We start from the raw sequence: 12,531 nt of genomic DNA, 5'->3' as shown, positions 1-12,531 counted from the left end.
TTATACAGTGTTTTTAGTCACTCATGACTTATTTTTAGTGGTCGAATAAAGGATTAAGGATTTTTGGGACAGTGTGTTCAAAACAATCGTTTGAAGGTAGATTAAGGACTGTGAAAAATTCAGTTTAAATTTTTTATATAAATAGAAAATAAAAAATACATCAAATTCAAATTTCAATATTTTATCAACTATTAACCTATAAGTGCATAAAAAACAAATTAAATGTTGATTTTACTGGAGAAAAGAGGTCAGATGATAGACTGTATTCCAAAAAAAAAAAACAAAAAACAAAATTGTAATTACCAATTGAAATAAAAAGTAATCTTTAAAAGAAGATATTTCCTTGAAGGACAATGATCATTAGTAAACTTAGTATGATTCTCTCAGTTTTAACAACTACATATCATTAAACATCAACGTAACTTTACAGTAATTCCCTAATTAAAATTTGAATATATATATTAATAAGTTAATATTTATATAAAACGTTTGATGGCAAAACAATATGGGTTTTGTAAAATCCGATAAAAATTTTGTACTGCATAAAATGCTTTTTTGCGGTTTGTTCACCAGACCCAGCTGTAATACCCAATGGAAGTGAACCGAACCACGTTGAAAAAACTCGAAAATTCAACACAAAGGACATAATAAAGAGGAAAAAAATGATTTGTCCCAGAGATCATATAATAAACGACTTAAAAAAGATTTTTAATAAAAATTAAGTTTTTTCAACATGGATTAAATATCAAAGGGATAATTCGGGAACACTGAATACAGAATCAACAAACAGAAATATTTTAGAGCAACTCCATTTTGATCAAACAAAATACATCAACCCATAAAAACTCAATGTTCAATTGGAAATAAGTGTACGTTCGGAATATACATTTTAGCCTTGAGCTAGAATAACAATATTAAAATTTTATTGACAACCTTTTATAATTATAAATCGATTATATTTGAATCTGTTCTGCTATTATTTTTTCGAATCTAAAATTATTGTGAAAACTCAATATTGATTATGGACTTTGTTTTTTTTTTTCCAAAAACCGATAGTGTAGCTCAGATACCACAGCCAGTCTGATGTCGTCTCTTCTCTCCAAAAATCGAGACACAAATCATTATTTGGTCAATAGTATAGTCCTTCCATATCACTAACATAGCACTTATTCCTGATTCTCTTCAAGCTTTCTCTTTTTTCCCCTTGACACTAGAAATAATGGACATCATTAAATTGACGTCGAATTGAAAAAAAAAAAAATCTTAACTACGATGAGCATCGAATTTGGGACACACTGTACAGCGACTCTCAAATACAACCACAGTTTCGACCAAATTTACTCTCAAATTATACAATGATGTTTATCGAGAACATGAGAAGTGGTTATTTTCAATTTGCCTTAATATTTTTCAAAGAAATAGTAATTTCACACTAAGTGGAGTCAGTGACGTTATTTTGAAGTATAAACAATTAGGGCGATTCATCGACAGATCAGAATGTTTAAGAACACTCACATGTTGCCTCATCTTTTCTAAGAATTTCTCATCTCTTTATTCATAAGGGTGTCACAATTTTGAGTGAAATAACAGCACTTTATATGGTAACGTAGTTGAACAAAAAATTTATGTTTTGAATCGCAAAGCTAATGACAATTGTTACACTGAACCAAAAGTGTACATAAATTGCAAGAAAAAGTTAATTGTATTGATGAAATGTTAATTATTACAATGTTGAGTTCATTTTTTGATTGGTTATCTGAAACAATCAATGTAAAACTTTATAGATCTAAAGAACAAAGTTCTTCTATACAATAAATATTTATTCAAAACAACGAACACTTAACAACAACTTGATATTCACGAACAGGAAATCATATCAATAAATGGGGTAAACTTTAAAGAATGAAATTTCATTATATTGATGTAAAAGTACATTGTATCAATGAAATAAAGTCAATGATCACATTTTATGATACAACAATTTTTTTTCAATGAACTGAAACCATTCAAACTGCCGTAATTTCTCTCAAAATTAAGATATCTCAATTAGTAAAAAGAAGAAATGTTCAGAAAAGATAAAGCAATATCTGAGTGTTCCTAAACATTCATTCTCGTCTGTCAACAATTCACTCCACAGGGTGTTCTGAATAAAAGTTTGGCTTTAATTATTTTTATTTATCCCTGTGTATCAAAAAACCAAGTAACTGAGCATCGGAACAGCAACAATTTTAAAAAATAATTGCAAAAATTGGCCAAACGATTCAAGAGATACTTTTGATAAATGTCTTAGGAAAGTTTCCGAAATATCCTAAATGTGGTTCATTAAAAAAAATTCTATTGTGAGATGACCAAAGATTAATTTCAGATAAAACACATCAAGAAATGTTGATCTAATTTGCAATAAATGAGTGATATTTTTTCAGGCAAACGCAATAAATTATTCTGTTTCTTTAAGAGTTATGAAATATGTCGACAGTTATTCTCATTTGTTATCCGATATTCATTCACTGATAATGATATTTGATACATTCCTCATGTGATTGGCAGAAGCTTTAAATATATAAGAAGTTTTAAGATATCAAAAGAAATATGAAATAAAGATGACTTACCTTCAGGTGTTTCCGCTTCGTCGCTGCTATTACCATCTTCCTCCTCCTCAGCCTCAGAATCTTCAGCTATCTCAGAATCTTCCTCTTCCTCCAACGCCTCATAATCTTCTTCATCACTCAATTCATCAATATTTGCTGAATAAACTGCACCCAAGCCAACACTTTCATTCAAATTTTCTTCATCATCTGATGAACCACCTTCTTCATCTGATTGTTCAAATCCTTCATTTCCATTGACTTCTTCATCACTGTCTTCTGCCTCTCGATCTTTTTCATCATAACTATAAAATATTTCAATTATCACTATGGATTCTTTTGTTACAAGGATTAGTAAAAATATTTTGTTACTTACCCATCTAAGTATTTGAGGCTTGGGATGGTTTTAAAAACAGCATCTCTGTAATACTCAACTGTTGTGACCTCATTGTTGAATAAGTCCAAACTTTTCAAATTTTTGAAACTCTTAAGAGGTTCTAAAGTCTCCAAATCTTTGATTTTATTTCCACTTAAATTAAGATGGGTTAGCTTAGGGCTGGTTTCTAACAAATTTAGACCATTATTAATCCTGAAAAATATAGAAAACTATCAAAACAACTCACCTAAATGTTTAGTCAATAATCACACATGTGGTAGTAAAATTAAATATGGCTATTTGATAGCATAGTTACCTGTTGTCACTCAACTCCAATTTTTTGAGATTTGGTAGCTTTGGAAATCCTTTAAGTGATGTGAGACCTACATTTATTAGAGATAAGCTTTCCAGATTACAAAATTCATCTGTTAATCCTACAATACTTGTACTTCTGCAGTTGTCCAAATTGAGTTCTTTAATCTGGAAACAACCATTTGTTAAATACACCACATTTTCAATATTGCATTACTCATGAATTATAACGGAATATGCCTTAAGTTTGGCGGTCAACTGATATTTAGCATTTCCTGTTCATAATAGATAAAAACAAAAGATGTAACACCGGTACACTATTGCGTTGTTGTAATTTTCTTTGATTCGAAAGAGATCAAACGTTTTGCTGTATTACTATCAAACAATATAAACTTCAACTGAAGTTGTAGTGAAGAGAAAATATCACATTTGAATCTATGCGGATGGCTTATTTTGATGGAATAACTTAGTTTGAAAACTTACATTTGCTGGATTTTTACCCCTTTTCTCTAGTTCTATACGCTTTTCCATTTTATTATCTTTCAGTTATTTTCATAAAACACCAAATGAAATTATAGGCCAACTGAATTAACCCGCCTCTTTTCAACTGTCCCCGGAATAAAACAATTGGAAAATAAAGATTCAAGTTTACTCCAGACAGCAAGATAGAAGCTCACATCGATTAACACTGCCTTAGCACAGCCACGCACAGTGGAAACCGCGGCGATTCGATGAACGACAAGTTTGATGGTTTGCTAGTCAGACAACGGCGTTCTTGGTTCAATAAAGTCTAGAGGGGTACCGACAATAATAAAGATTTTGTAGTGGCGGGAGAAACTTGACCAATCATATTTTAGCATTTGACATTTGAAACTACGAAATTTGAATTCAAATTTTATATTTCTCAATTTTTCTTCATTTTTAGCAATGAGCATTTTTGACTTAATGATAATTATATTCGAAAATTAATGTATTGCTGATGTGTTGGTTTAATTTAAAATATTTAATATCAAATATAGTTAATGAATATGTAACAATTATTATTGTTATTCGAAGTTCACGAACTTCATGAACTCTCTACATTTATATTTGTTGATAACATTTCTAGGTTAGTGCGCTCTTGTAATATGTCTCAAGTTTTTGAATTGAACCATTATAAACTCATTTTGATTTTATCTCTAGCAGTGAATAAATTGAATCAATTAGAACAAGTTTTTATCACTACTAAGTTTTACTATCAAATAAATTGGATTCCAATTTAATTGGTAGTGAAACTTAGTAGTAATAAAAACTTATTCTAGTTGATTCAATTTATTCACTGCTAGTATTAAAAGAACACCTGAGTTATTTCAAAGGATGGCAAAATAGTTTAGATATAATTTAATATTTACTCCTAAAGCATATAATGAGTGTATTGTGTTGAATCTTAACAATAACAATAATTAACACTTAATATTGATATCTACGACTTGATATTTTCAAATTATTACTGGCTGAAATGTTATTTCTTGATCAGCTCAAATATCAATCTAAAGGACCTAGCTAACCTTTTGTTTACAATCTGAGATTTGTGTTCATGGTGTTGAGTATACCTTCTCCTTGAATCCTTGTGTTTGGGAACCTTAAAAAAAACCTCAATTTAAAGATAACATAGGAATCAAGACCGGATTTGGGAAGGTTGATGGTGGACTTGTTAGATGTCTAAATGGCGGATAGCCTGACGGCTGCACCTTGAAAAAAAAGAAGGTTTATTAGGGTTCTGTGGTTTAATCACGGAATATATTTTAAGTAGCCTGGCACATTGGAAAAGAAAAGAAGATTCATTAAGAGATATATCTGTGGTCCTAACCTCAATGTAATACTTTTTTTAAATTCCTGATTAAAGGATGAATATTGAATTCCTAAATATACAAAATAGATATATAATATTAGCTTATTAGTAGGTCAATGGAGTTGTACATTTGTGAAGTTTCGAATGGAATATTAGAAAACAATTATTTGCTGATTTAATTATTTGCTATTACATATGCATTGAATTTATACGAATTTCAATGAATATAAAATTCCCTGATGGAACTTTGCTGTCGTGAATCAAAAAGTGAAGACATGGATATGAACCAAGATAACTATTTTTCCTATCTCAATTTGAAGAAATCAGGTATGTAATAAAATAATCATATATGAAAATAAAAATTGAACTGTGTGTATTAGGTATTAGATTGAGTTTCATTTAGTTAGGTAGTAAATTGTAGTATTTGGAGATTATATAGCATGCCAAATTATTTATTTTTCAGCTAATGGCCTTGTTAGTCAAAGCCCTGAAACTTAAAACTAACTAACTATATCTTTTTGTAGGCTCTACTTTGGATGAGAAATGTCAAGAGGAAGTGATTACTGTTAGAAGAACTAGAAGAGTTCTTTATAAGTGTACCGAGAACAACGGCAATAAGCAAAAAGGTAATTTTGGAATATTCATATTGTTTGAGTAGTTTTTAAGATGCTAAAATGTATATGTATTCCAGGTGGAAGTGTTGGTAATAAATCTGAAGTCGAAGAAAAAATATCATGCAGAAAGAAAAAGCAATTGCTTAATATTTCCATACCGCCAAATAATGAGATGGAAAAGAACCAAAATAACTTCGAAAAGACAAATTTAAATACTGGAAAGTTTGAGGAGCTTGAAGAGCAAGAATTAAGTGAATATATTACAGAAACATCAGAAAAAGAATATTTCAATGGTTTCTCAAATTCAGATAGGAGGCAAGAAAATTCAAATTGCAATCCGTTATCTGAAACAGAGGTATTTCTAGAATCATTGAAATTGAAGAAAATTGATATTTCTCCTGATAAAAAGCAAGCAGTCAAAAGACCTTTGAGAGAACCAGTTCAACATATTCTAGACGAAGTGTATAAATACACTGATTTTAAGAACATTCCATGTAAGAAAAGAAAAATTGTTCAAGGTTTCTTAAGCCCAACTGTTGACAAAACAACATCTGAATTCAGTAAAAATCTGAAAGAAAAAGGATTCCTGAATGAAGAATTTAAAGTTGAAATAGGAAAAGTTTCAAATGACTATATACCAAGAATAAGTGAGAACAGTTATGCCACAATGAATTTAATGCATACTCCTGAAATAACACTCTCTAATATTTCTCCACTTAGGACTGATCTTGACGATGAGGCAGAATTAATAGAGGCAAGCGAAAATTTACATCTCTATATCCCAAAATCTAATAACTCACTAGAAGATGCAATCTTCATACAAAAAATAAATGAAAAAACAATTGAACCAAATTCTACTACCCAAGATTCACATTCTAACAAAAATGAGGAATTGTCAAAAGCAGTCGAAAAATGTAATGGTAAAATTGCTACAATAACGAATTTCTGGAAACATTTGATGCACTATGAGAAAAATATAAAAGATCTTACTGCAGAAATATGTAAACCATTTGTTTCAGATTTAGCAACGCAATGTGACGCTACATCAGTTATTGAACCAAAAGTTGAACTTGTAACAAATGTTGATGATGAAGATTCTACTAGAATAATTATAGAATCGAATGAAGTTCATGCGACAAAACAAAATGAGTGTATTGGAGCTATTTTAGAGCCATTTATAGAAGTGAAAGTTGAAGATAAATGTCCAGAAAATGATTGTGCATTAGAAAAATCATTAGAAACTGAATCTTTACAGCTTATAAACAATGAAGATGTGATACCAAAGGAAAATGAAGAAGAGACAAAAAATGAGCAAGAGGCAGAGGTTTATCAGAAGGAAGTTGAAAAGTCACCTGAAGAAGAAAAAAAAAGTGAGGTTTCCCCGAGAAAAACAAGTTGTTCTTTAGAGCATGTAAGTCATACTTTGACAAATAAAGAACAATCTCATCCAAATATAGATGAAATGAAGAGCAAGCTTTCTACAACTAGAAAAAGATACAATATTCTGAAGGAAAATATTTTGAAGAAAATCAAGTCTTTTTCAAATTTAAAAATTTCAAAGAAGAATAAAAGTTCTACGAAAATAAGAACAGAAGAACCAGCGAATTATGAAAATCGATCTTTAATTAACCCTTTAAGAATTGTTGATGCAGAGTTGATAGCAAACAATAACTTGCAAATAAAACAAGAATTAATAAATTTTTCAGAGCAAGAACAACCAGTAACAGATAATTCTTTTGAAATGGAATGCCGGGATTGTCCCACTCCAATGATAATAAGGATAGATAAACCATCATACAATCAGATATCACAAACTGAAGAATTACAAATAAATGATCTCCTTTTCACAATTAGAAACCTTTCAGAGTCTGTACAGAAAGAAGTAGAATCATGTAATGATTGCCAAATCTTGGAAGTAAAAGGTGAGAGGTTCAATTATCTTATAGTAGAGCTAGTCGTTACATTATTTCACAATTGTGATTTCAAAATTTATCGTAATTCTGATCTCAGAACTCTGTTTTTACTGTTTAAGGGTCAACAATGAAGATTATTATTATTATAAATATGGGGTCATTCCAAGTTGAAGGGGCCCAAAGTATCACTTGAATATTGGCATAAGAGTCACTTGAGAATTGAAATTTACAATTTTTTTGTATTTTAAAACAAAACATAGAAATGATTAGAAATTTCACTTCACAGTGGCATAAGTGTCACTTGTGAGTTAAAATATTTAGAAATTTTATTGCAAATTGGCTAAGTATCACTTGTGACTTGAAGTGTTTAGAAATTGTGGCGTGACACGTTTAGAAATTTTTCTTCACATTGGCACTTGCTATTTGAAATATTCACTTATCAATTGAAATGTTTCGAAATTGAATCACTTAGTAATTTCATCCAAATCAGTGCAAGTATCACTTGTGACTTGAAATGTTTAGAAATTGTGACTCGAAATTTCATTTCACATTGGGGTGAGTGTAACTTGTGAGTAAAATATTCTGAAATTCCATTGCAAATTGGCTAAGCATCACTTATGACTTGAAGTGTTTCGAAAATATGACTTTAAACTTTTAAAAATTTCACTTCGCATTGGCATAAGTATCACTTATAAGTTCAAATTTTCAGAAATGAAATTGCATAAGAATCACTTATGGCTAAAATGTTTTTATAAATTGAATTTAATCTTTTACAATTTTTTCTTCAAATTGGCATAAGTATCACTTGTGATACTTTTTGAAGGTGATGCAATAAATTTTGATAAATGACACATAATTGATGATCAGTTCTTTTCCTTTAGTTGACTTTTATATGATTTCATATTTTATAGTATCATTTAACTATTTCAGATGAATTCGAACCGGATAAAGAGCCAATCCAGTTTGAGGCCATCCATTATGATAAAACACCAAACCTGTACCTTGGCATCCACATTAGGAAATACTGTAATTTCTGCAATGTTGGATACATCAATGAATATTCTCTCAAAAAGCATATGCTTCGTTGTAAGTCAAACCCCAAGAACACTAAGGAAGATTCAATGAGGTTATTTTACTGCAAATATTGTAATTTTGGAATCGCCAGTGAGGTTAATTTCGAAAAACACGAAGAAACATGCCGAAAGGAATTAGTGTGTGGAACAAGGTGAGATATTTTTGGAATTTTCGTTAATTGGAGCAGCCAGTTATTATTTTGCCAAAATTTGGCATTAAACAATTGATTTTGATACTGATGAAAAATTCCATATTAAAATCTATTTCCAAGTGTGTAATATCATGCGATATTAATTGTCTATCTGGTTAATGTATCAACAAAAATGCCATCAACATAACCATTGTCAAACAGAATATTTCCACGCTATTTCATAGGAATCATAATCGAAAGTAAACCAAGGAGAATGTATGTCATCAAAGGAGAGTAGCGATACACCGGTTTCATCAGTAACGCATAACTCAACCTAAGATGACAAACAAACGAAATAGCAGGCACCTTATTACACACTTGGAAATCGTAATTCTTTTTCTTTCCCTTTTTGTATTTTCTTCATTCATTACTAAGTGCAGGTGTTAGCCAATTTTATATTATTTATTAAAATCTATTTTGATCATAAAATCTGTGCAAAACTGAGATATTCCCGCAAGATTTTGTCCTGAAGTTACACCAGAATGAACATACAGGGTGATTCACCGGGATGGCCTATTAGATGTTTATAGAAAACCAATTATAATTTTGAGCTGAAAATTTGCACATTGGGATTTGAGACAATGATCTTTTACCCTAAAATATTTTCAGACCTCTACAACTTCCGGTTATACCGGAAACAGGCTGTTACTTCCTTATTTCAAATGGCACACCCAGTATATTATTGCATCATTAGATAGCTTTTTTGATGCCAATTTCGGCAATATGCCATATCTTGGGTGAAAACTCAAAGGTTCATGAGTTATTGAGATTCTTATAAAAAAAATGGTGGAGATGAGGACTCACATTTTTTTTGAATATTTCAACAGAAAAAGCTTTTTTCGACAAAATATTTTTCTTTTTCGATTCTGCAAATACGTAGTATTATAAGACTGTTTGCGGTTCGAACCAAAAATGTGCAGGGTATTCATAAGAAGATCATGAACTTGGACAACACAAATTCATCAAAACTCAAGATTTTCAAATTAGAACCTATATTTTTTATTTTTTCAGTCGATTCTACGTACAAAAATAGTAGGGGTTACTTAAGCAAACCCTTCACCTAAAATGAATACTTTGAGAGTTATCTAGGAAGAACTTTGAATGAGGAAAAACCGCTATTTATAACTGTGTTGAGTGGTTTGTGACTTCTGAAAAACACAGAAAGAAACTAAAATTCGATGTTTCAAAAACTAAATTCTCATACCAAGAATTGTAATGAAGTATTCGTAATTGAAAATTGTACCGGTTTATGGATTTCCCAATACCAACAAAAAATTAATTAAAATTTATGAAACGTAAAATTTAGTTATCCGAACATCGAATTTTAGTTTCTTTTTGTGTTTTCCGGAAGTCACAGACAGTTATTCACACAGTTATAAATAGCTGTTTTTACTCATTTAAAGTTCTTCCTCGATAACTCTTGAAGTATTTATTTTAGGTGAAGGGTCTGATTGAGTAACCCCCACTATTTTTGTTCGTAGAATCGACTGAAAAATTAAAAATATGGGTTCTAATTTGAAAATCTTGAGTTTTGATGAATTTGTGTGTTGTCCAAGTTAATGATCTTCTTATGAACACCCTGTACATTTTTGGTTCAAACCGCAAACAGTCTTATAATACTACGTATTTGCAGAATCGAAAAAGACAAATATTTTGTCGAAAAAAGCTTTTTCTGCTGAAATATTCAAAAAAATGTGAGTCCTCATCTTCACAATTTTTTCTATAAGAATCCCAATAACTCATGAACTTTTGAGTTTTCACCTAAGATATGGCATATTGCCGAAATTGGCATCAAAAAAGCTATCTAATGATGCAATAATATACTGGGTGTGCCATTTCAAATAAGGAAGTAGCAGCCTGTTTCCGGTATAACAGGAAGTTGTAGAGATCTGAAAATATTTTAGGGCGAAAGATCATTGTCTCAAAACTCAATATGCAAATTTTCAGCTAAAAATTATGGATAGTTTTCCATAAACGTCTAATAGGCCATCCCGGTTAATCACCCTGTATTTGCTACATAATTAGAGAAATAAAATACTTGATTAGAGTATAACGAAATATAAAAAATATCCAGTGTTAAATTTTCTTCATCTCCTATTCTTATTTCAGCTCCTTATCTACCACAGACAGCACCAAGAAACACAGCCCGAAAAAACCAAGTTTAGAGTGTCCTCTTTGCGACTACACCTCGTCCAATGCCGGTCACATGACAGTCCACCGAAGAACACATGATAATGTGCCTCTGTGTGTTTGTGATATTTGTCTGAAAGGGTTCAGTAGATTTGATGCGCTACAAAGGCACATGTTCAAACACATGGATTTTGCGGAGGACGTGGAAGAGGTAGAAAAGGATTTTGTGTGTAACGGGGGAGCGTTGAGGACTACCCTCAAAGTGAAAATAAGAAATAAGCCCTTTACGATCCTGAAATACCAGTGTTTAGAGTGTAAATATGCGACGACTGTTCGAGTTAGCATGGAACAACACTTCAACTCGATGCATTTGAACATCGTTAGCTTCAAGTGCAGCATGTGTCCTTTCACCACTAAATTGAAGACGAATTTGAAGCAGCACTTGAATTGGCATTTGAGAGAAAAAGTTTACAGGTGTTCCCATTGTCCTTACGAAACAATTAATAAAAGTTACATCAAAAAGCATGAGAATCAGGTTCACCTTAAGGCCATTTCGTACGAATGTAATTTCTGTGTTTTTAAAACTTATCGCAAGGAAAATCTTAAAACTCACATAAACAGTATGCATTTAAAGGCAAAGAAATTTTCTTGTGACGAGTGCAATTATTTTTCTTATGTACAGTCCAATCTGATCGCTCATGTTAAAGGAATCCATCAAGGTATTAAGAGGAGACGGAAGTAGAATTTATTTTCTGAATATATGTAAATGTTGTTTTTTTTTTTATTTATTTGTCAGGCTAACTTGTTTGCCATTGTTCAAGGTGATATATTTAGAAGAAACAAATATTTTTATAATAAAGTGTTGTTTTGTTTATAATCTGTTTTTTTTCTACTCATATTGAACTGATCTACAATATAATTATTACATTACATTTTTTTCACTTTTGACTGCTTTGAAAATTCCATTACGATATTTATTAGAAGGTATAACTATTACGATTTTGTCTTTTTCCATCGGTCCATGGTTTCATAGCTAAGCCACTGATCGAGATCACTTCAGTTGGCATAAGTATTAGTTGTGAATTGAAATGTTTGGAAAATTTAATTATGAGATTTGTTAGGAAGATGCTATTTGCTCTATTAAATGAGATTTTGACATCTCTGAGGAATAACTGATTATACATGTTACTAGTTACTTCTAAAATTATTACACTAACCTATTGAACAAAACTCCCTCATCTGAATTTATACTCATTAATGCCATTTTCGAAGCATTGAGGGCCAAAATCCTGTCCCCAACAAGTAGATAAATCATTCAATTCCAAGATAATTCTCATTATTTAATTAGTGATCTTATAAAATATAGACTTCCCGATATTGGAATTATTTCAAAATTTGAGTATAGCATTATTCTGTGGTTGGCACTAGTTATTCTATGCAAAATCAAATAAGGTTATTGTGAGAAAACCACAGAGAGATTGATCATAGAGGGAATGTGATTTCCTG

General features: G+C 30.8%; 2 protein-coding genes across 3 annotated transcripts; one reads left to right on the top strand and one right to left on the bottom strand.

Moving 5' to 3' along the window:
• Positions 1-118: 118 nt before the first annotated feature.
• On the bottom strand, positions 119-4,053 carry LOC123671560 (acidic leucine-rich nuclear phosphoprotein 32 family member A). Its single transcript, XM_045605470.1, has 5 exons — positions 3,757-4,053; positions 3,278-3,441; positions 2,962-3,174; positions 2,610-2,890; positions 119-1,210 (listed from the first exon to the last, which is right to left on the bottom strand). The coding sequence occupies exons 1-5, from the start codon at positions 3,802-3,804 to the stop codon at positions 1,167-1,169; spliced, it is 750 nt and encodes a 249-aa protein (XP_045461426.1). The 5' UTR covers positions 3,805-4,053; the 3' UTR covers positions 119-1,166.
• Positions 4,054-5,112: 1,059 nt separating this feature from the next.
• Positions 5,113-11,902, top strand: LOC123671558. Of its 2 annotated transcripts, XM_045605469.1 has the most exons (6): positions 5,113-5,431; positions 5,629-5,730; positions 5,796-6,632; positions 6,738-7,640; positions 8,562-8,856; positions 11,005-11,902. In XM_045605469.1, the coding sequence occupies exons 1-6, from the start codon at positions 5,344-5,346 to the stop codon at positions 11,765-11,767; spliced, it is 2,988 nt and encodes a 995-aa protein (XP_045461425.1). In that variant the 5' UTR covers positions 5,113-5,343; the 3' UTR covers positions 11,768-11,902. The 2 variants fall into 2 exon arrangements, with proteins under 2 accessions (XP_045461425.1, XP_045461424.1); XM_045605468.1 differs by having other exon boundaries at positions 5,796-7,640.
• The last annotated feature ends 629 nt before the right edge of the window (positions 11,903-12,531 follow it).

The sequence above is a fragment of the Harmonia axyridis genome, chromosome 1 (genome assembly GCF_914767665.1).
Source record: "Harmonia axyridis chromosome 1, icHarAxyr1.1, whole genome shotgun sequence".
Lineage (NCBI taxonomy): Eukaryota > Metazoa > Arthropoda > Insecta > Coleoptera > Coccinellidae > Harmonia > Harmonia axyridis.
The sequence above is the reverse complement of the archived record's forward strand: the minus strand, read 5'-3'. Positions and strand labels throughout refer to the sequence as shown.

Coding starts and splice junctions, on each gene's coding strand:
- LOC123671560 (XM_045605470.1), bottom strand. CDS start 3,804: ATGGAAAAGCGTATAGAACTAGAGAAAAGGGGTAAAAATCCAGCAAAT. Junction 3,175..3,277: donor TTGGAGTTGAGTGACAACAG/GTAACTATGCTA, acceptor TATATTTTTCAG/GATTAATAATGGTCTAAATT. Junction 2,891..2,961: donor AGCCTCAAATACTTAGATGG/GTAAGTAACAAA, acceptor AATATTTTATAG/TTATGATGAAAAAGATCGAG.
- LOC123671558 (XM_045605468.1), top strand. CDS start 5,344: ATGGAACTTTGCTGTCGTGAATCAAAAAGTGAAGACATGGATATGAAC. Junction 5,731..5,795: donor CAACGGCAATAAGCAAAAAG/GTAATTTTGGAA, acceptor TATGTATTCCAG/GTGGAAGTGTTGGTAATAAA. Junction 7,641..8,561: donor CCAAATCTTGGAAGTAAAAG/GTGAGAGGTTCA, acceptor TAACTATTTCAG/ATGAATTCGAACCGGATAAA.